This window comes from Coturnix japonica, chromosome 5 (assembly GCF_054131305.1).
Source record: "Coturnix japonica strain WE chromosome 5, WE-NBRP24, whole genome shotgun sequence".
NCBI lineage: Eukaryota > Metazoa > Chordata > Aves > Galliformes > Phasianidae > Coturnix > Coturnix japonica.
The window spans coordinates 13,819,925-13,842,246 of NC_140667.1; the positions used below are offsets into that span (position 1 = coordinate 13,819,925).

Sequence of the window (22,322 nt, forward strand, 5' to 3'; positions counted from 1 at the left end):
GCAAACAACTGATGTTCTGTGCAACTGGGATTTCAGTTACGTTTCTAGCAGGGCTTTCTCCCCTCCCCGTGAAAACAGACACGCGTTCGCATTGAACTCATTGATTTATTTAACAATACAAATTTCTTTCTACTGTATGTTTTAGCTGAGAGAACTTGAGAAACAAAATTAGGGAAGGAACAATGGAGAGAAAACACGACATAGTCCTTCACTGTCTACTCTGTCACAAAAAGGTATCAGCACAACCCACGACCCATAGCTTACGATAATAAGGTCCTTAGTGAGAACTGCAGCCCAGGAAATAGGGAGAAGAAAAGTGTTACCCAAAGAATATTATTATGTTTTTAATTATTATTTCCCACTACTCAAATCAGTAATTGTTTATTTTGTCAGCAAATATAATGTTCACAAGCCGAGTCTGTTTTTCTCAGGACAGAATCATAAAGCGATCTGTCTCCGCGTTCTTTCGGTGTCAGAGATTTCCACCTTTAGTTCTCGATGAAGAGGGGCACCGAGAGAACGGCCAGACGGGAGCGCGTCCTTTAGCCGCGGCCAACTCACCGCAGCATCAGCAACCATTCACGGACACTCGGCCACTTCACTGGAAAGAAACTGAGCAACCAAATGCAGGTTTGAGATTTGCTCTAGTCGTGATACAAGCCAGTTCACTTTTAGGTACTGCCAGATAGAACAGATCCGTGCTTCTTGTCATTTGTCTGTTAGAGTAAGTAATAGGTAGCAGTTAAAGCAGTCCAGATCAAAAACCACACTTTAGGGTTTCGTAATTTGGTTGATGTTGCTATTAGACATCAGAGCACCGTGTGGGATAACGGGAGTTAAGGGGATTTTTTTTTTTTTTTTTTAATGCGGGCCGCCTTAATTGGGCCGGGGGGGCGGGGGGGGGACTGCACCGGAGGGGAGGTCGGGGCGGGGACGGGGTTTTTATTCGCCCAGTTCGCTGCGAGGAGTCGGCGCGGTCGGAACTTTCCCCCTCCGACATCCCGCCGGTGAGATTGGGACTCGGTTGTCTCCTTGTTGAAACTCTCTCGTTATTGTTTAGTGATATTGGGTTTATTAAACTGCCGTTCGTTCTCAAATCATTCCCTTGCCGCGCCGCACCGCGCAGTTCGAGAAGGGAGGTGCCTTTGTTCCTTGTTTCCCTGCGTTTGTTCCCTCTGTCACGGAGCGAGCTGTAAAGAGAACTCCGTGACACCACGTCAGTGCTCCGCTCTTAACTTAGGAAGGGCTTACAGTGTGTGTGCAGTCATACACGGTGATTGTTTTTTTTAAAAAAAAAAAGAAAAAAGAAAAAGAAATGAAAAAGAAAAGAAAAAAAAAAAAAAAAGGAAGAAAAAAAAAGAAAAAAAAAATTGGCTCAGCTGGAAGCCGTGATCGAACACCTGGTGGGAAGGCAGGGCCAACCCAGGGCAGCTCAGGTGTACGCAATACAGGTTAGTGACTGGAAGGGGTGGAGCGAGGATCCACCGCCTCGCAGAGCTCATTTTAGGGTCGGCGGTGGAGGTGAGAGCATCTTACTTGAGATCGTGGTTCTGTAGAGGTTTTGCGAAGGTAAGCGGCTTTTTTTCTTTGTTTCTGCATCTGTGGCAGCTCCCGCGTTTGGGCTCGCTCTCGTTTGTTGCAGCCCAGGAATTTGTTGTGCCGCTCTTACTGCTGTGCTTTGTATCACGTAGCATTACACACACACAGACCACATAAAGGCAAGTCCCTCTCATGTTTATAATCTCCTCGCAAGTGCTAGAAGCCTGCAATGAGGCCTTTTTCCCTCTGAAATAAATTAACCCGGTTCCCTCAACTTTTTTTGTTAGGAGAGGCAGTACCAACTGGTGAAATAGGTTTTCTATCTAAGAATTTGTTTGACCCATTCTTGTGTGTTTTTGCAAAGCTAGACAAGTTTATGGGATTTCATGTCAGGGGAAACTTATTGAGAAGTGCATAGGAAACTGGTATTCACAGCCCGAACCTTTGATTAAGCACCCGAGGCAATTGTCGGGTCAGCTGTGGGAACGTGGGTGGAGGCAATTCAGCTCGACTCCACCTGTCCTAGATTTCATTTAAGGGCTGACCACCACTAAGGCAGCATCTCTTTTGGAGATGGCTCCTTCGTGGTGTTTTTGTGACGAGCTTCAACATTTTCCATCTAGACCGAAGGCCTCTGAATTGGTGAGTTGTTTATAATCTATAATCTCTGGCTATTTTTTTTCCACCATTCTTGTACTATTTCCAACTGTACATTACTATTGTTGCTTTATTGTAGTGTTCAAGAAGGATGAGCAATTTATCTTCCCTCAGGGAAGTAGTTCTGTCTGATGTCTGCAAACAAGACAATTTCAACATCTTATAAAAACCACAATAGTTTATTATTAAAAAAAAAGAAAAAAAAAAGGGGGGGTGGGGGGTGGGAAAGAGCCAGAACAAAACACACACACATACAAAATAAGCCAAAAAAAATAAAAAGAAAAAAGACAAGAAAACCAAAGTAAGACTTGTTGAATGAAGATTTGTGAAGAGGTTTTTTTTTAATGCCTCAGCTAGGAACAAAATAAATTACATACACCTTCAAAATGACTTGACAGAGGCTAACATATTGCTTTAGTGTGACTAAACATAAAACAACACACTGTGACTGATGGTGCTATTTTGAGAAGTCTTGAGACTGGTGACCTGGAAAGTGTGGGGCACATCTAATAAAATTTAAAAAGACAGTGTGTCTCAGTCTAAATAGCTTATACTGTAAGCAGTAACATTTCCATGACTGTAAGGGAACTGCAGTCAGGGCCCAAACCAGCCAGAGAGCACCTGGAAGAAGAGATCGGGTCAGGCTCGGGAGCGCAGGTGAAGAGTGGAGCTGGATTCAGCTCCACTTCTCTTAAGCCTCATTGAAAGGCTGACCCCCACCGAGGAAGGATCTCTTTTGGGAGATTCCTCCTCTGCAGAGTTATTGTGTGAACCTATATAATCTTTGGAGACAGATGAGCATTCTTCTTCTAGGATCATGTTCTCTGCAGCAGATCGGTGCAGTTACAAAGATGAATTCTAAAGCATTGCTCTTCCCTTACTTTTTTTCTCCTTCTTCTGCTGGCTTTTTTTTTTTTTTTTTTTTTTTTTTTTTGTGCATTGAGTCCTTAAGAACCTACAAAGTGCAGAGGAAGCCTAATGCAGGTAAAGTAGTTTAAGACCTCCTGTTGCCCTTGTAATGTTTTTTTGTTTGTTTGTTTTTGGTTTTTTTTTTTCTTCTTCTTCTAATTTTAAAGAAAAAAAAATCCCCTTAGTTTGACATTAATTGCATGGGTATGGGGGTAAAGGCTTTACTTCTCTGCTCAGTAACCTAGATTGGTGTGGAAGGGAGATTAGTGTGGATGTAATTACCACAGGTGAGCATAGATAGTGGAAAAGATTTTTTTTCTCGCTGTCTGATGAAGGTTTATTACTCCACATATACAATTATAGGACAAAAGTTAGGTTAGATTTTTAAAGCTTCTCACTGTCTAATGCCATTTGTTCTTGCTTAGCTCCCGTGCACTAAGGGATGAGGGCTTTTGTTTCCAATTTATCATAAAATTAAAAAAGAGAAAGGAAGTCCCTTTTTGTCTTTGCTGGCTGAGGGATACAATTGTACAGTCTGGGCCTCTAGTTAAAGTGACTGGGTAGGGAGAGCAGGTAGCTCTGTTTGGAAGGGAAGACAGTGCAAGGACCGGTTTCTATGAATGCGGGCACTCAAGAAACATATTATGACCCCCCAGAGGAGTGTGAAAGGTGGTGTTTCAGTGGTTTTTTTTGTGTGTGTGTTTGGTTTTTTTTTTGGCAGTTTTAGGCTTGTATAGCTGCAACCCAAAGTTGTTGTTCAGCCATTATGCATAATAATATTGTTAGTATGTAGAAAATGTGATCAGTGAAATGATACACAGTGTAAAACTCTTCAAGTTCAGGGTAATTCAACAGGTTTTATTCCCTTCCACTATTAGAACAATACAACAATACATCCATTAACCTCAGCTGTCTAATACATTAAGTCAATAAATGGCTGTTATATTAACAGAACATAATTAAAAGACAACAATAATGCTCTGAGGCAGCATCCAAAGAAGGGCTCAAACTCCTTCCATTCAACTTAGCTGAAAGGGAGCATTTGCAAGGTGGGGTTTCCTTCTTTTCCCAGGCAGCTTTTGTTTCTTAGGTCAAAGGAGGTACAGGTTGGAAATGAAGAAAAAGCTCACTCTAAGGAAGGCTGAGATATCAGAACAGGCTTCCTCGAGGCAGCAGTCACAGCCCAGGGCCGACACACTTCACAAAGCGCTTGGATGCAGCTCTCTTCTTGAACAGTTGAAGTCAGGGCAATCTCACATAGAAGTAGGAGTCGCATGTCCATTCCAACCAGGTTGGATTTCTATAAACAGAAAGACATTTAATTAGTGGATTTGCTTATCCATAAAGTTTCTCTCAGTAATATACATTTTAGACATCCCTATTTAAAATAACACCCCATTCTGTTTATATCAGAGAGCAACACCACAATTGCCTACCACCATAATAAGGAATTAGTGAGTAAAATTACCCTGTAACTCATCAAAACTGTGCTGCAGTTTAGTCACTCGTGTTTGAGTTACATATGATGCTGCTTCCTTAAATTTCTCCCTTGAATTACCCACAAGTTTCACTTTAGTGGCAGCAGCAATAGATCCTTAACTAATTGCAAGTGAAACCAATTAATAATTACATACTCTCATAGAGATAGAAATGCTTGTGTGTAGTATATTCATGTATGGCAGAACCACAGTGCAGTTCTATTACTTTTGTTAAAGCACACAATGCAGAGCATGATGCATTTCTATAGTTAAGTTTGTATAGTTGAAGTTAAGTCTCAGCATGTGACAAAGGTTCACAGGCACTAACTTCAATGTTGGACTTAAAGGGTCACGCATTGAAGCACTAGCTCAGTTTACCTAGTGAGAAAGCAGAGATTGTTCTCAGTGAGCTCTTTTTTAAAACAAAAGAATAAAACAAGTTTGGTTTTTTTTTTTCTTTATTTATTGTAAAACAAGGCAGCCACTGAGCCATACTGAGCTCAAGAAACAATTCTATCTGGAAATACAGCTACAACAACACAAACACTGGCAACACAGTCAGCCATTACACTGCACAAAGCAAGTCTGATGCACAGTATCTATGCCATAGGTAACTTGTAAAAATATTTGTTAATGATTTCAGTCTCACTTTGTCTTTTACAGAGCATGCAGTGCCAAAGAGCCAATTGCTTCAGGGATCATCCCTCTTCCTCTTCACATTCCCCAAGATGAAAACCTTCAGCGGCAAACAAGCGAGGCCAACGCACAGAAAGAGACCGCACATCCACATCTTTGTGAGGTATGCAAGGAATTACTGTTTTAAGTTAGAGACAGACAGGTATCCACTCCACCACAAACCCTCAAGTGAGCTAAGCCTAGCCCTTCCACTACAGGGCAGATAGTCTCAGGCATCTCAGATCCCACAGGCAACACAGAACAGTAGCGCTCGCATCAGAAATAATCCCACCAAAAAGCCTTCAGGAGCCAATAATTCTGCAAAAGGGAATTATCACTAACTTTTCAAACCACAGAAATCAGCTTAGTTATCAGTATTTTAGAGGTACACATTGAAATAAGAATAGAATTTTATCCTGAAGGTGTCCTTCACAGTTTTGCTCTAGTAAGAAGATGAAGCAGGAGACAAGCTATTGAGGGAGAGCTAGCTTTTCATTATTTAAATCCAGATCTTTTTAAGTCCCCCATCTAGCAATTCAGCACATTGTACAGGGGGCACACTCTTACATACCAAGTAAAACTCTGCCCAAAGAGATAGTTTAAATTTTTAATATATAAATCATTTGGCCTCAGAGAGCTCTCATCAGCTTTCACCAGCATTTCTATTTATTTCCCCATTTGGTTATATTTTTTCTTGCCAAGAAGAAATGACAATAAAGCCCTAGAGAACATAATAGCAGCTTCCCTCCTTCATAATCACTCAGCCTACTTAGAGTGTTGATAGTGAAAACCACCCATAGCACACACACAGGACCAACATATGTGGCAAGCAGCTCAGTCTAGCTCACCTCCAGCCACTTCCCCAAACCTTAGTAACCAGGAAATTCCCTGTACCCCCTAATGTATAAGGCCAGAGCCATTCCAAAGAGATCTTACCTGATACTTGTAATAGTCTTCTTCAGCAGGATACAGAACCCAGCTTCTCCTCTCTCCAGCTCATTCCTGCAGGACCAAGACCACCACCACCAAGGAGTCATCACCACCCAGGAGCCACTCCAAGTCCCACAGAAGACCCCTTCACCATGGATGGGCCACCCCATCACAGCCCCACTCAGGAGGAGCCCCAAGGGGGACAGGGGGACTTAGCCTCCCACCACACTCAGGGGGGCGGAGGGAGTCTCAAAGGGGGCAGGGGAGGGCCGAGGGAGGGGCTAAAGGGACAGGGGAGGGCAAGGGAGGGGCCCCAGAGGGGCAGGGGAGGGCTGAGGGAGGGGCCCCAAGGGGGCAAGGGGAGGGGCCCCGGGGGGAGGGGCCCCCAAGCGGGGCCCCAAAAAAAATGCAACTGACATGCCCACCCTCCCGCCAAAAAAAAAAATATATCTCTTTAGAGATAGTGCAAAATCCGGCCTCCAGCACCATTACAAGGGGGAGAACACAACTCAGGCTGAGTCTAGACTCAGCCCAAGTTGTGTTCTCCCCCAGGAAAAAAAAACAAGAAAAACTTAAACAACTTTATAAAAAACAAACTACAGAGAAAGTCACAAAAAAAACCAAGAAAAACTACAAAAACCTAAGAAAAACCAAGTTACTAAAAAAAAACTACAAAACCCACAACTTACTAAGAAAAACCACGAAAAAAACCAACTACAAAACACCAAGAAAAAAACCAACTACAAAACACCAAGAAAAAAACCAACTACAAAACACCAAGAAAAAAACCAACTACAAAACACCAAGAAAAAAACCAACTACAAAACACCAAGAAAAAAACCAACTACAAAACACCAAGAAAAAAACCAACTACAAAACACCAAGAAAAAAACCAACTACAAAACACCAAGAAAAAAACCAACTACAAAACACCAAGAAAAAAACCAACTACAAAACACCAAGAAAAAAACCAACTACAAAACACCAAGAACTCAATTGAGAAAAGCAAAACTAGAAAACAAACTTACTAAAAAAAACCTACTACAGAAAACCAATTGCTAAGAAAAACCAACACATTACTAAAAAACCAACTACTGAAAAACTACAAAAACCAACAACTTACTAAAAAACTAAGAAAAAACACAAAAAAAGAGCTTTAACAAACCAACTACGAAAAACCAACAAATTACTAAAAAACCAACTACAGAAACCAACTACACAAACTTAAATAAAACCAACTTAAAACCAAACCATCACGCTCAAAAAAAAAAAAACAAAAAAAACCAAACCACATCATCCCCTGACAGCCAAAGGCAACACACCCCGAACTACTCAAAGACACACACCTGACTCCACGCAGACGCATCCAGACCGTGCCGACTCTGCTCCTCAAACTGCTGCTGAGGGGATGCTGCCACAGCCGGGCCGCGGGGCTCGCTCGTCCTCGCTGCCGAATGCTCCGCTGCAGCGCTCAGCCTGTAATAAAAGCAGCAAAACATGACATCCGGAACGTGCCGTCCCGACACCGTGCCGCCAAAGGAAGGGGACGCCTACCGGCTGCTGTCACGCCGCCTGTCCTTCTCGCCCTCCCTGAAGGCCGCTCTCACTCGCGCTGTGCTTCCGTCCTCGCCCGCCTGGCCTGGAACAAAGACAGCAAACGACGGAACGCGAAGCTCTTCCATACTCGCTTCTGCCGGCTTCCTCGGCACGCCTAGGCTTAGCCCATTACGATCCAGGGAAAAAGACGCTAAGGGGATACTTCTCTCTTCTGCTATCTCCGAGGTGCTTACCGTGAGGGCAGGGCTACTGACTAGTCTCTTCTCACCGGTGACGAGATGACAAATAAAGACCTCCTCTTGCCACGAGGTACCTTTACGCTGGAAGACAAAAAACGCTACTTTACCCAAAGGACAGTTCAACGCTGGAATAGGCTCCCCAGGGAGGTGGTTGACTCCACGCCCTGGGATCTGTTTAGAAGCCCTTTGGATGTGGTGCTCCAATAGAAGATACTTACTGCCTTGTGTCTTCCCGGTCTAATCCCAAACTTCACCGCATCGCCCGCGAGCCCTTCCTAGACCGGGAATACGAGCTCCGGCAGCGCCTCGACTGGGGTGAGGCGCCCCGGGGCTCCCCTACTTCTTCCTTCATCCTTAGGCAGAGCTTAAAGAGTTCCGGAAAAGAGCACAGTGGTCCTCAACGGCGGTCCGGTCGTGCGAGCCGTGCCGCCGCGTCTCCCTGATGGGAAAGAGATCGCGCTCCTCAAGTTACAAATAAAGGGCAGGGGGTGAAACTAAAAAGGCCGAAAGGCGGCCTGACAAGAGACCCCAAAATAAAGAGCTTACCTAGCGGCTTCTGAACGCTCGCCGCTTCGGGCTGACGAGATGCTCGGCCTGAAAGAGAAGAAAACTTGTTTCAGCAGCGCTTTGCGTTGCTGCACCCTCACCTTCCCAGCCGCCCCGAGGCTGGAAGAATACGACCCCGTCTCGCTCGCTCCTACCGATGACATCGAGAGAACCCGAAGCCCTCGATAAAAAGGCCGGAGGAGGCTGAAAGCGCCCCGGGACCCCGCTACGACTCGGAGAACGGAGCGGCGGCCCGCTCCGAAAACGTGGCGGCCGCCGGGCCACGACGTTAACCCGGCTCCGAGAAGCCGGGGGAGCTTCGCGCCGACCCCGGACGGAGCGCGGGGAGAGCCCGGCGGGCTCCCGCTGCGGCCGGACGGCCCCGAACGGCTCCCCGGAGCTCGTCGCGTCCGCGGTCCCGTTCCTACCTGAACGGCTCACCGGATCGGGTTCATCTTCACCGGGAAACGTCCCACCGCAACCTGAAACAAAACGGCACAACACAAAGAGAACGTTACAAGAAAAATCCCAATCCCAAGGACCCGTTTCAAAAGCAGCCCATCGCGGTGCTCCGCAGCCCCAGCAGAGCCCAAACCTGACGAAGGAGCGGAGCCCACGCCGACGTCCGCACTCTATGAGATCCCGGAGCCGTCTGATGGCTCCCTACGGCCTCGGGAGGAGCTTAAGAGGCGTTCGGGCCGGAACCCGCCCCCGGCCGCCAACGAGGCGCAGCTGAGCCCGGGCGGCCGCGGCCCCGCGGCACCTGGCGGTACTTACCTCGTTAGCGCCGGCCGGGGGAATTGACAGCTCGACACGTGGACAACAGATCTGATCTAAGGATCCGAATTGCACTTGAAAAAGTAAAAGAAAAAAGAAAATAAACAAAGATTTGTTGAAACAGTAAATACTTGGTATCTGACACAGAAAATGTGGCTGAAGGCAGCAGTGGAAACATGGGAGCGGGGATGTGACGGATTCCCCGGTGGGTCGGTGATGTGCTGGAGAAAATTCCTGTCAAGTAAAATCTGAAGCGCAGCTTTGCGAGCTGTTCCCTACGGTGTCGTTTGGGATTAGGCTCGTGTGTCACAAACACCAACTGCAATGCTTGTGGTGACATGTCAGTTATCTCCAGTTAAAGACACATGGACTCTGTACAGACTTCTGTCAACAAATTCACTTTCCGTGACATTTCGTTCTTAATTTAAACTCCTGAAAGTTGGACTCCGCTCATTTTCAGTTCTTACGATGGTAAAACTGTGAATGTTTTTATTGCACGCTGACACACGTATATTTTACGTCGGATCCCGCTGAGGGCGCGCCATACGTTGCAAAGCTATTGCCGAACTACCTGTTACTTAGATCAAACCGGCCGTCTGCTCGGCTACGTTTCAGAGTGGACTTGTGAGTTAATATATTGTATAAAGCAGTGCCGTCAGAGCGCTCTGTCACAGCTTTAAACGAACGACCTGAGCGAACGGGGGTGCTCGGCGGAGGTGGACGAAGTGGGCGCAGGCGTACCGCTGAGCCGGCACGGAGCGGCCCGGGCGGCTGCGGCCGCTCACAGAATCACAGAATCACGGAATGACCCGGGTTGGAAGGGACCTCAAGGATCACGTATTTCCAACCCCCTGCCTGGCAGGGCCACCGAACATACACCTTTACTAGATCAGGTTGCCCAGGGCCCCGTCCAACCTGGTCTTGAACACCTCCAAGGACGGGGCATCCACAACCTCCCTGGCCGGGGCCGCGCTCTCTCGCTCCGGCAAAGTTTCTCTCTCACTACCTCGTCTTTTTAATTTGTTTCCGCCCACTACTTTAGGAATGCTTGGATCAAGTGTTATGCGGTAGCCAAACGAACGCTATGGTGAGGCACGTGAAATACTGAGATGACTGCTCCCTCACATAACAGATGTGCTGATAGAGTGTTCTTCCACAGCTGCTGTGTAGTTTAATTCTTACTCGGAGCTCAGGAAAGACAGTTTGGGCCATATTGTAGTAAAATATCAATTACATCTGCGTGAAGCTTAAACGATACCGTAAGGTTTGCCGTTCTCTAAATCTGTGCTTACGAAACAATTAAGCTGGAAACCGCTACAGCCTGAAGTGAGTGGGATGGACGATGCTACTCGTGCGTAACAAGTGAATATCCCGGCGGGAGGAACACGTCATCTTTGGTCCACGGCCGCCACGCAGGGCGTGCGTGTATTTCACCCAGAAACTGACGATGTCGCCGCCTTCCCTGGCGGAGCGCTGCCTCCCCGCACCGCCGTACTTCGCTAATTCCGTCCCGCTTCCGCCCGCTGCCCCCCGCATCCCCGGCCCCTCCCCTGCCGCATTTATCCTCGAATAAACCCGAGCCGGCCCCTCGGAAATTCGTCCGATCTCCGCTTTCGGAAAGAGGTTCACCCTCGGGACTCGAGATTCAACCCTGTCTATCGAAACAATATCCCAGAAAAATCATCTGCGGCACGACAGGTTCTTCGGCACTCCATAAAATTTACCCATCCCGAGCCCCTCTTTAAAAAATGATCTGACTTTTAAATAATGACTATGTAGAGGAAGACACAGCCCAGCCTGATGAAAACGGTTGGCAGCCGCTTTCATTTCTGCCATTCACAAGCCAGATGATCATTTGTCACTTCTGACTCCGGTCCAGAGAACGAAAGAGCAGAGGCGATGAGGAATGGAAGAAGCGACCCGTGGCCGTCGGCAGGCCTTTTCACAACGTCATCTCAATTCTCCCAAACATGCAGCCTCATAAGGTACGTGACAGCTGATGAAAAGATGGAACTAAAAAAAAACACTCTAAAACCAGACTAGTGCTGATTCAGTACTACCCAAACTTCATCCTGACGCAACACGGTTTGCAAACACCGGCTGCTCTCAGCGACTGGGATTTCAGATACGCTTTCAGCAGGGCTTTCTCCCCTCCCCGTTAAAACAGCCACGCGTTCGCATTTAACAACTCATTGATTTATTTAACAAAACCAATTACTTGCTACTGTATGTTTTAACACAGAGAACTTGGAAAACAAAATTAGCTTTTATTTTATTCCTTTGAAAAGTTTAAATGTTTACACAAAAACAACCTTTACTTCAGTAAATATAAAACATACACACACACACACAAAAACTACATTAAAAAAGAACAGACTCATGAAAAACCAACACAAAACAAAACACACAAAAAAAAACACACACAAAGAAATGATGACAATTCAGTGTAAAGGATCCAATTGCAAGGAAGGCAACATGGGGCAACATTGACAAGGCATCTTGCTCTTTACACATCAGTACTTGAAGTTGTCAGTACAATACAAAAGCACCATATATTACAGTTAGAATTAAAACCTGACCATATATATATATATGTATGTATATATATATATACACAATATTATTTCACAATACACATATCTGTAAATTCAGTAGGCAACATAATTAACACATTAAATATATAGTTTGCTCTTCACATGAAAGTCACCGGAGTGCTGTAGAACTGCTGCGCAGCACAGCAGTGCGCTTCTGGGTGGCAGTGAGCAGACCACAGACGTCCAGCCCAGATGAGATAGCCCCTTGTCTCTTTGCCAGCCTGTGCCATTTCTCACACGTTTGACGACACAGTGAGAAACTCCAGTCACTGTCGGCAGTGATTTCCTGCGCTTTATTTCCAGGCATTAGTCCGCTACCTGACGTAGGCGTAGTCACCTGCCAGATCTCCTGTTTCTCATTCTCTTTTGCACTTTATAACCTGAAGTCTAAAGATATCCGGTAGGTATCAGAGTAACTGGCTTCTAAGATGAGATATTTGGGATACACAGTTCTTCAAGCCACCTTCAGGAATCTGTAGAAAAATTCAAATAAATATTTAAAGTAGGGCAGACAATTAATGATGAAATGTTGTGATACAAAAAAAAAAGAAAAAAAAAAAAAGGGATCTATATAGCAATGGCTAACTTCAGATTCTATCTTTAACATTTTTTAATATTTTTTTCTATTGCTTTATTATTACAACTTAACATTCATTATTCATACATTAAGTAAACAGACCATCCTTCTGACGGAAGTGCTATGTTACCTCTGACAATGGCAGGTAGTAAAGGGGATAGTAAACTTTAAAATCAGGTGAAATTTTACAAAATCATTTAAAGGAATCAAATCTCTTTTTGTATAATCGATAGTGTGACTGGCAACCTACAAAAGCTACATTATAAAACAATTGGTGACTCTGCTGTACGTGCAAAACAGCTGTATCTTCATTACTACTTACAGATGTTAAAACATTTGCAAGCCAGAAAGTGAAGAGGGGAGGGAGAAAAATAGTCTAAAAGGCATGTCATGAATGATCCTTATTGCACATTTAACTACTATTTCTTTGCTTAATGGCACAACACATAGCACAAGACAATGTTCATCAGTTCCCCTGAGGCTCCGTGATAACTTATCATTTGTTCACTTTCATTTTATAACTCTAATGTTTCCTAATTGTTGAAAAATCCTGCTTTGTCATTGCCCCGCTACTCATCTCTTTCAAATTGTTTAGTGCTTTACTTCACAAGAAGCGTGTGCTCTGCTCACAGATACTTTTGTTATGCTTCCCTGGATGGTCCATTGAGAGTAGGAAAAGCATATTTTCTTCAAATAGGATGATCGACTCAAAAAGGTCAAGAAGAAGTGTAGAAAGGGTAAAGAAAGCTCACAGAGCAAAGGCAGAACTCATTTCAGGAGGCTTTTTTTTTTTAAGTTCTGAAATACTTACTGGGACACAATTTGATTCCTCGAATAGCAGGCAGACCTTAACTGTACTAGTCCAGGAGAACTGTCCCTCTGATTCAGTGTGTGTGTACTGAGTACAGTTGTCATATGGTGCTTTATAACTCTTTCCAACCTGAAAAACAATAGTAAGAATAAATAAATCATAACATAATAAGACAGCACACACAGAATAATGCAATAGTAATGCAGTCCTTGGTAAAAGGGCTGGGATACCCGAATCGATCTGATAGTGTTGAGATGTTTATTTCCCATCTACCCAGCTCGCTCGCTACAAGCCTCCACAAAATCCCTTTTCTGGTCACCTATGTGGAAAGAAGCACAAGCTGGTGGCAGAATAAATAGAGAGGTATGAACAGAAATGGTAAGATACACCACAGCATATATCTGGTAATATAGGTGGAATTAAATATAAAGAAAAGTAAAACAGTTTTACACTATTTCAGCTTCTTTTGATAACAAATGGAAGAAAAGCAAATAGTTTGAAAGAGGAAAATAATCTCCGTATTAGAGGTTAATGGATAACAGCAAAACCTCCCCATGGCAACTGCCTTTTAAGCGGAAGCCTAAAAATTGTGAATTAGCACAAGAGAAGCCAAACGCAACATAAATTTTCAAGGAAAGAAAAGATGAAACAGAGCAGATACAGAGCTCGAGAGCTACCAGAGGAGAAATATCACATAAATCAGCCACCAGGTGAGACAGCGTCATTAACTGTTCACAGCAATAGCAGGAGGAAATAAAAGCAAACGGCCAGCCTGAGGCTCGGCTCACATCTATGAGATGCTAAGGTGAGAAGACCTGGTGTATTACCTGGGTGCATTAGTGAGGTGCACTGAATGTACTACAGCAGCTATGATGCTTTCAGTTTCTGCCCCGGCAAATTTGTAACAGACGTTAGTACAGTTACATGACTCGCTCAAACTAAATAGCCCCGTATCTTCATGGCAAGATAATGACTCTGCTTACAGTACTGCAGCAATATAACGTGAAGCCATCTCACTTATCTGTGCAAAAGCAATATTACACAATGTCACCACCCCCTACAAATTCCTTCTCTACTGCATGCCAGGAAGAGGGAGTGACATTATTTCCTTTCCTGACAGAGATAAATTATTTTCAAGAAAGAAGTGTCTGCAAGATGTGCACAGCAAAGAGAGTGGCCATGTAAACTTTGACATTTACTTTGGAAACGCAGATATGTATTTCCTCTTGTTAACTGGGGTACAATCTCTGAGTAAAGGCCAGTCTTCTATCATGTAAGGTGCCCAACGGTATTTGCGGCAACAGGCACCGAGTGACAGTTTGGGGATTTAGAAATATAATATTCTAATGTGCTTTAATAGCTCAATATCACATGTCACATTAGCCACTTGTAGATTTTCACGATGTAACACGATGAAATCACTCCACTGACATTACTCCTAAGGCATTTGCTATCTCACTTCTTTACTTTCTAAATATTGTGCATGTTTGAAACTTTCTATAAAAGATGCATGTCTATTTCATTTTATACGTCAATGTATAATTTTATATGCTAAATCTTGAGAGGAAGCTCGTCAGCTTACGAACATCAAGATCTGTTGCTCTCCAGTCTCTTTCACGTTACAGGAAATAATTCATATTCTCTTGCAGTTACTTGTATCCAAGACAATCTGACACAAATGAAAGACAACTTGTCTCTTAACACAGATAGAACTTGCCATATCTATCTTATTTCCAGTGTGATCCGGTACCATTTTCTGCTTTGTGTTAAATTGAATCAATTGCCAAGTTGGAGATGTAATGATTTTGTGCCTGTGAGTTTGGGAGCTGGCAGTTTTAAGTCTTCCGCTACTCTGCAGTCTAACATTCTTTTGTTCCTTTTACATACACAAGGTCAGTGGCAGAATTCAAATCTCAGCATCTGGTCAGTTTACTTACGGTGAGAAAGTTCCACACGTTCCTTCACATACGGTCAGGATGATTCTCTCCAGAGAACGCCAGTTCTTATAGACAATGAAGTCTCTTCTCTCACGGACAGAGGATGGTGCGGGGCTATCCAGAGGTATGCCTGAAGGGAAAGAACAGAAAATACTTTCAGTGAAATAGCTCCATTTTGTCCCTGAAGTTCAGTGCACTAGGCTTTGCTGCTGCACTGAACGAATTGTCTCGAGAGGTCTTCCTGCTTCAGTTTAAACCCTCCCAGTCAGACTGGGCACTGAATGCTTACAGTAACAAACATAAGCACGGGTGCATCTATTTAAATACAAACATATCTGCCTCTGCGAGAATACTCTGAATGGTCTGATTTAAGAAGCTTTCTGTACTGTTATTTCAGGTACAGCAACATACTTACAAGTTCTGCATCAGCCGTTAGGTAAGAATGTAACTGTTCCCTAAAAGAACACAAAAACCTCTCACGAAGTAATCAGAAAGTACTTTCATCTGAATTCTGACCAGTTTTCTGGCTAACGAGACAGAAATGACAGAAGAATCATAAACTCTCCGTTAAATATCTTATTTAATATGCTCCGTAGGTCTGCACATAGGTGAAGCAGAAATCTACACCAGTGGGACAGGGAAACTTTGGAGACAATTGTCATAGTCAATGAGATATTGTTCTATCAGGTGATTGACATAAACAAAACCAATTTATGCATTACCTACAGGGAATATTTTCCATCTCTACTTACAGATTTGCAGTTCTCCTCTTTGAACGCAGGACACATAATTTCAGATGTGGAAGAGATAAGCTGGTACTCGGGACGCGTACAGCCATAAATGGTGCAGTTGTTGTAAGGATCGCTTATGAAGTCTCCAGGCTGCAAGTAAAATACAAAATGCGATAGGAAGAAGTGAAGGAAACTCAGACAAATGTTTCTCACTTCTGAAAATGATTTCCATATTGTTTCCCAGTCAATTATTTTTAGGTTAAGAGCAATTTTGAATACAGAATTTTGTGTACATTGCATTATGCCACCAGCAGAGAGAATCTTGTGAGATTTCCCCTAAATAAAAAAACACCTGGAGCACTTAAAGCACACTAACAATACAAAGTCATCGACGCCCATGGATTTGCCCTAGGGAAAGCTAAATAGTGGCAACAACATTGTTTCACGTGCAGGTGTTTCTAACATTATTCAGTACACAAAAACTAATTAACAGACAAAATTTCAAGAGGTAACATGTAGAGCATACTTACATTCAATATGAGACTGGAACTGTGGGATGTATGTATAATACACTTAGTCTGCGTGCATTTACCACAACATTCACCTTCTATGTGTTGCCGTTCCTATCCAAAGATATTAAAATTAGATAAAAATGACAGCACCAATACAATTGTGGAATATAAGTGAAAATTGGAAATATAAGTGAAAACACACTAACCTGTTAACAGATTATGCCTCGAAGCATACTCTGGAATGATGCTTTCTTGGGTTAGACTACTCAAAAAAAAGAAGAAAAAAAACCCAACAAAACAGGCTACAAATGGAAAAAACTAAACACTTGGTAAGCACGCCAAAAAACAGACATTACACGCATTACAACAGACATTTCTTAACTACACCTTCTGAGCTGAACTGTTGGTTATACTATCAAACTACACAAAATAGATCACTCGAGGACAGTTGGTGTCCACGCTGTAGCTGGATTCTCGCTTTCTGCCCCCAATACATAACATATGCAACTCACTGACCGTAGCATCTTTTATGGACACGGGTATTATGTTTGATTGCTAGTTTTATTAGTTTACCATTAGTCACTTACTGGTTCAAAATATGTGTTGCATGGAATATGTTGACAGGAGATGACATTCAGTTGAGTGCTGGTGTTAACTTCACTAGTGCAGGAGCGATCATGACACTTATCATTGAAGTCTCAGGAATTAGGCTATAAATTTACAGAAACAAAGGCTTACAAATTAATGAGATACAACATGAGAGACATTTTTGAATTCCCCAAAAACCTCAAAACCAAACAATGGAATAGGAAACCACCGTGAGCATCACTGGAAATATATATTTGTCTAGCTGTTTATGAAGGTAAATAATACTGAACTAAACTTCACATTTCTTTATTGAAATACTGCATAGCACACGTAGCAAAGGGGCTAAGTAGATATCAGACTCGTGCGATTTTGCCACGTAACACCACTGTTGATATTTAAGGAAATAAAGCCAGGAAACTATATCTCAGTTATTTTTTTTTTTTTTCAAAATGTATGTCTTTTTTGTACAACTTCTTCAAGAGAAATGTACTCCTACCCTTCCATTCTCTTCTGATTACACTAAATTAATGAGTCATCTGCCAATACCTGCAAAATACATAGCTGACTGTGTGAAAAAGAGACACACATCTAATACAGGTCTTTCTGATACTGTAAACAGATGTATATTTTTTGCAGACTCATTTATTACTTCTGTTGTTAAAAATACACCTGAAAGTAACTTGAATACAATATTTTTTTGGTCTGATTTATTGACATCTTAATAGCTCAGAAAGAAATATATCCTATCACTATGACATTAACATAGAATGGTTTGGGAAGGAGGGACCCTTTAAGATTATGCAGTCCAATTCCCTGACGTGGGCAGGCACATTTTTCACTAGATCGAGTCATCCCGTTAAACCCAGCTTCGAACACTTTCAACAATAGTGCAACCGCTACTTTTCTGGGTAGCCTGATCCACTATATTGCCATACTAATCATTAAGCATTTCTTCATTAAACACACTCTACAGCTCCCCTCTTTCAGTTTAAAATTTGTCGGTGCACAGTCGAGTTAGAGAGCTCTCTTAGTTTCTTGTAGCACCAAAATCGTGTGTCTTTACTGTGTTTAACATACATCTTATATACCATTCACTTACAGACAAGACATCCCTGTACCTCTAACAGTTCCTCTAATCAGTTAATTGGTCCCAGCCTCTCCCAAACAACAGTGATAAAGGATGAAAGGTTTGTTAAGGGTAACAGGATTAACAATGCATATCAATGGAACCTCCTGTCCACCCTTAAAAGCAAACAGACACCGCTTGCTCTTTGTCTCACAGTCTGGTCTTCCAGGGTTTCACAGTGATAAGGGCTATCAAAGAATCTGATAAACTCTTCGGTGACTTGCTCACAGTTACATCTAGCTCTACAAAGTTATTGTTCCTTGTCCTGTTACTACAGGTCTCGGTTAAAAGTCTTCCCCCATCTTTCTTAGTCACTCTCTTCATTTATTAAAATGCTGCAATAAGATCTACCCACTGCCTTCTTCTCCTGGCTGAACAACCCCAGTTCTCTCAGACTCTCCACAAAAAAGAGGTGCTCTAACCCTCCAATCGTTTATGCAGCCTTCCTCGGGATGCACTCTACCATGCTCATGTCTTTCACATAAAAGGCACTCCAGGACTGGATGCAGTATTCCAGGTATAGCACTCCATCACCTAGTCTGTGCTGATGCTGGAGATTTTGTTGTGACCCAGATATGGGATGCTGCACTTGGCCTCAATGAATTTCACGGGCCCGCAGCTCAAGCGAGTTAGGGTCCATCTGGATGGCATCCCTTCCCTCTGGCACATCAGCTGTACCGCTCAGTTTGGTATTACCTGCAAACTTACAGAGGGTGCATTCAATCCCACTATCTATACCACTGATTAGCACTGTTCCGTTACCTAACTACAGTGACTTTTCAAATCTGAGGGAGTGTGGTTTAGCAGCTACATCAGTCAGTTCCCTCTGGGATACATTTTCATCAGATGGTCTCAAGCCTGCTTGTCTATCACAATAGGAATGACTTTGATACCCCAGTCCCTGCCTTGAGGTTCAAGGACTAGAGAAATGCAACAAGGGTGATTACCAGAAAAAAGTGAGACTTTTCTGACCTTAGAAGCCCATCTTATCTTTTTCCTCATTCCTTGATAAATTCAGCTCTAACTATCCCTTAGCTTTCCTAATTCCATCTAGGCACTGGCCCTGTATTCTCCCCAAGGCATGTGACATCAGCTCCACTGCCTATGCATTTCCTACTTGCGTAACACTTCAGTAAGAAGACAGACATCCCAAAAGATACTATTGGAAAGCCTCGTCGGTCGGAGCTGGTTCTATGCAGATTCCTGCGAACTGACAGCTGGGAAAGCCAACATTCCCACACTCTTAGCCCTCTCCTTAGACCTGCTGTGTGCCAGCCAGCCCCTCTGCATGCACAGCCTGAGGAGCACAGAGGCTCAGAAAGCTCCTCCTGTGCCCCACAGGCACCTCGCAAGCTTCAGCAGCTACCGCTGCTGCTCGCACTGGCTTCCTGTGGTTTAAACTGGAACAGCTGAAATACAAGAACAATTCCATAACAGTTCACAATAATGACCAGACACTTACAGCAAACACCACTGGTATGACTTCTCCAGTCAATGCAGACATTTTGATCAGCGGAGACATTTTGATCGGCACAGACAGCTGCGTAGATCTGCAGACTTGAGCATTCCAGGTCTAAGTCCGGAAGTACACAGCTATCAAAAACACAAGCTGTATAGCACTAACCAGGCTTAACAACATCGTGACACTTCTCAAACACACTAAAAACAGAAACATACATCATTATTAGTTAGTGAAATACATGTAATTTCTCCAGTGTGCTAAGCATATTATATTGTGACAAAAGTGACACTTTAGGAGATGTGAAAAAGGATTATTACTGACAGACTTCCACAAAGAGCATTTGACTAGATTGTAACCTTCCAGTGAATTTTAAAATATTCTCCTCTCATCTGCCAATACTGCTTATAAACACCAGAGGAATGCATGCCTACCTTCCCCAAAGAAGTTCACTAAGGGAAGATGCTTTGCAAGGCTGACCTGTTGTTACACTAGGTGCTTTTGTAGGAACTAGGCCTGGAGAACACTGTGGTTTGGAGGGATCAACAACTTGCCAATGATCTGCCATGGTTTCACAGTTTAATGTTCAGAGTTTTCTGAAAGCACAAAAATACATAAGAATAAGCCTTACCACACTGTCCTTGAGGGTTGTTTCCAAACAAGGTGTAGGGCATTCTGATAGAAAATGACAAGCCATTGAAGGTCACATTCATTTTAAGTTCAGGAATTTCCACTACACAATTTATGCCCAACTCATAGATCCTTAAGCCAAATTTCTTATAAGGCAAAGCCACAGCCTGTTTCTTTACAGTCACCTGGTAAATAAAAGAAAACAAAAAAGAGACAAACATGTAATTTGACTTTAAAAAACAATCGACTATTCATTACTTTGCATCGGGGATAAAATTGAAAAGACTTCAGTTTATAAGAAATGTTCCTGTTTTTCAAAATGTGATAATGTGATAAGCCAAACTTGCCTTCTCCAGGCCAGAAAGTCCTGTCAGCCATTAATAAATCAGAATATACTTGGGAGTTTCAACACTGTACTAATTTACTAGAGTGACTAGGGCATTAAATAATGCCTAATGCAGTCCAGGATACTATTAAACTTCTTATATGATGCATTTACATCAACCTTATTTGTACTATTCCTACACAGTACTGTTCAATGAAAAATGGATAAGTCAAGTCTAAAAACAAGCACTTTGCATTCGAATTTGAATCCCCAAAGTCGTGAACAATATTTATCAGTAACACATCTAAGAGTGTCTGAAAAATTTAAGAAATAACACTAATCAAAGGTAGTAATGGTTGTTTTCCAAAATGCTTAAGTGCAGTTCTTTAATTGCAGTTTACACTGTATCTTCCCAATCAAAATCTAATCTTTTCCTTTCTAATACAAATTTTAAATTAATTTATTTTATAACTTTAACTCTTAGCAATTCATCCACACTCACTCAGAGAGAACATAATGCAAAAATCTATAATAAGAAAGAATTATTGAAACTTTTCCCAGTATTCAGATTCAGAAAAGCATCCCTTCAGGGCAGTACAAGTTAATAATCCAAAATGGTTTAAAATCTAAAATACACATTCAATTTTCAATATTCTCCAAGTGCTGTGACTACAGTTATGAAGATGACCATTTATTAATATTTCTTTCAAGAATTCAGAGGCAAATTTCTCCAGTACCTCTACTTCCATGGTATTTGGTTTCACCGTTACAACACGCACTTCATGAATCTCCTGTCTCACAGTAAGTGCTCGTGGACAAGAAAAGACATCCCGTGCATCACAGTGGTAGCTATCAATGAAGACACCAAAGCTGTCAACTGTTTTTTTCAATCTCTTCCACAAGAACGTACGTGCAATTCCCTTAATAGCTGTAGTATAGTCCATCAAAAGTCATATAATGTGGGTCTCCCCAGCCAGTGCAGTAACCTGCAAAAAACATAAAGCCGGGTTAGCTACTTACAGTAACATCCATAACCCAATCGGACTGCAAACACAACCTGTAGGTGTGGGATTCATGTACTCTAAGAATTTAAATATTTAAAGTATATCTGTCAGTGAACGAGCACTTTTCTAGAACTTACCAAAAATGACCAAGTATGAAACAGTATTGACTGAAAAAGATAATCTGACTATAATTATAAGCTCAATCACAAATCCTGCTTCCTTCTTAATTAAGGAAAGTTAAAACACCATCGATGTGGAACAGAACTGCCTAGACTTAATAAATTTTCAAACAAAAATAAAGTTGGATTTACAGGATGCACCCTTGAATGAAGGAGAAATTCTGTTTATAGATGGATCATCTAAAGTGTGAAAGGGAAAGCAGTGCAATGTTCATGCAGTTATAGAAGGAGCAGAAGGGAAAGTAGCAAAAATGCAAAGTTGCCTAGTATTTGGTTGGCTCAAACCTGTGAACTGTTTGCCCTACGTCAACCTCTAAGGCTGTTGCAGGGGAAACAAGGGAGTATATATAGAGATTTGAGATATGCATGTGGAGTGGTACATACATTTGGAAAAATTTGGGAAGGGAGAGGTTTGATAAACAGTAGAGGAAAGGAACTGGCACACGAAGAATGAATCAGACAGGTTTTGAGGATTGCTGTAGTCCATATAAAGGAATATTAAAAAGGAGATTCCCTAGAAGCATAGGGAAACCAAACAGCAG

The 22,322-nt window shown here is 42.7% G+C and overlaps 1 protein-coding gene and 4 long non-coding RNA genes across 9 annotated transcripts; 1 reads left to right on the top strand and 4 right to left on the bottom strand.

Annotated features, from left to right (window-relative positions):
• Nucleotides 1–1,368: 1,368 nt before the first annotated feature.
• On the top strand, nt 1,369–6,451 carry LOC146760688 (uncharacterized). Of its 2 annotated transcripts, none has more exons than XR_014947046.1 (3): nt 1,369–1,569; nt 5,247–5,382; nt 6,221–6,451. It is a non-coding gene; the product is annotated as an uncharacterized LOC146760688 (long non-coding RNA). The 2 variants fall into 2 exon arrangements; XR_014947045.1 differs by having other exon boundaries at nt 1,379–1,569; nt 6,224–6,451.
• On the bottom strand, nt 3,943–8,067 carry LOC146760689 (uncharacterized). Of its 2 annotated transcripts, none has more exons than XR_014947043.1 (5): nt 7,979–8,067; nt 7,743–7,827; nt 7,535–7,664; nt 6,195–6,260; nt 3,943–4,405 (listed from the first exon to the last, which is right to left on the bottom strand). It is a non-coding gene; the product is annotated as an uncharacterized LOC146760689 (long non-coding RNA). The 2 variants fall into 2 exon arrangements; XR_014947044.1 differs by having other exon boundaries at nt 5,233–6,260.
• Nucleotides 8,068–8,087: 20 nt separating this feature from the next.
• On the bottom strand, nt 8,088–9,213 carry LOC146760690 (uncharacterized). 3 transcript variants are annotated; one of them, XR_014947041.1, is made up of 4 exons: nt 9,126–9,213; nt 8,959–9,012; nt 8,531–8,578; nt 8,088–8,423 (listed from the first exon to the last, which is right to left on the bottom strand). It is a non-coding gene; the product is annotated as an uncharacterized LOC146760690 (long non-coding RNA). The 3 variants fall into 3 exon arrangements; XR_014947042.1 differs by having other exon boundaries at nt 8,088–8,446; XR_014947040.1 differs by having other exon boundaries at nt 8,088–8,578.
• A 2,268-nt stretch (nt 9,214–11,481) lies between these two features.
• Nucleotides 11,482–17,156, bottom strand: LOC107314573 (uncharacterized). The gene is made up of 7 exons (XR_014947047.1): nt 17,057–17,156; nt 16,676–16,731; nt 16,488–16,580; nt 15,979–16,107; nt 15,227–15,356; nt 13,290–13,418; nt 11,482–12,374 (listed from the first exon to the last, which is right to left on the bottom strand). It is a non-coding gene; the product is annotated as an uncharacterized LOC107314573 (long non-coding RNA).
• A 2,496-nt stretch (nt 17,157–19,652) lies between these two features.
• On the bottom strand, nt 19,653–21,668 carry LOC146760691 (intestinal mucin-like protein). The gene is made up of 3 exons (XM_085550044.1): nt 21,335–21,668; nt 20,274–20,457; nt 19,653–19,842 (listed from the first exon to the last, which is right to left on the bottom strand). The coding sequence occupies exons 1-3, from the start codon at nt 21,539–21,541 to the stop codon at nt 19,757–19,759; spliced, it is 477 nt and encodes a 158-aa protein (XP_085406170.1). The 5' UTR covers nt 21,542–21,668; the 3' UTR covers nt 19,653–19,756.
• Between the last annotated feature and the right edge of the window lie 654 nt (nt 21,669–22,322).

Coding starts and splice junctions, on each gene's coding strand:
- LOC146760691 (XM_085550044.1), bottom strand. CDS start 21,541: ATGGACTATACTACAGCTATTAAGGGAATTGCACGTACGTTCTTGTGG. Junction 20,458..21,334: donor CAAATACCATGGAAGTAGAG/GTACTGGAGAAA, acceptor TTTATTTACCAG/GTGACTGTAAAGAAACAGGC. Junction 19,843..20,273: donor CAACCCTCAAGGACAGTGTG/GTAAGGCTTATT, acceptor TTCTGTTTTTAG/TGTGTTTGAGAAGTGTCACG.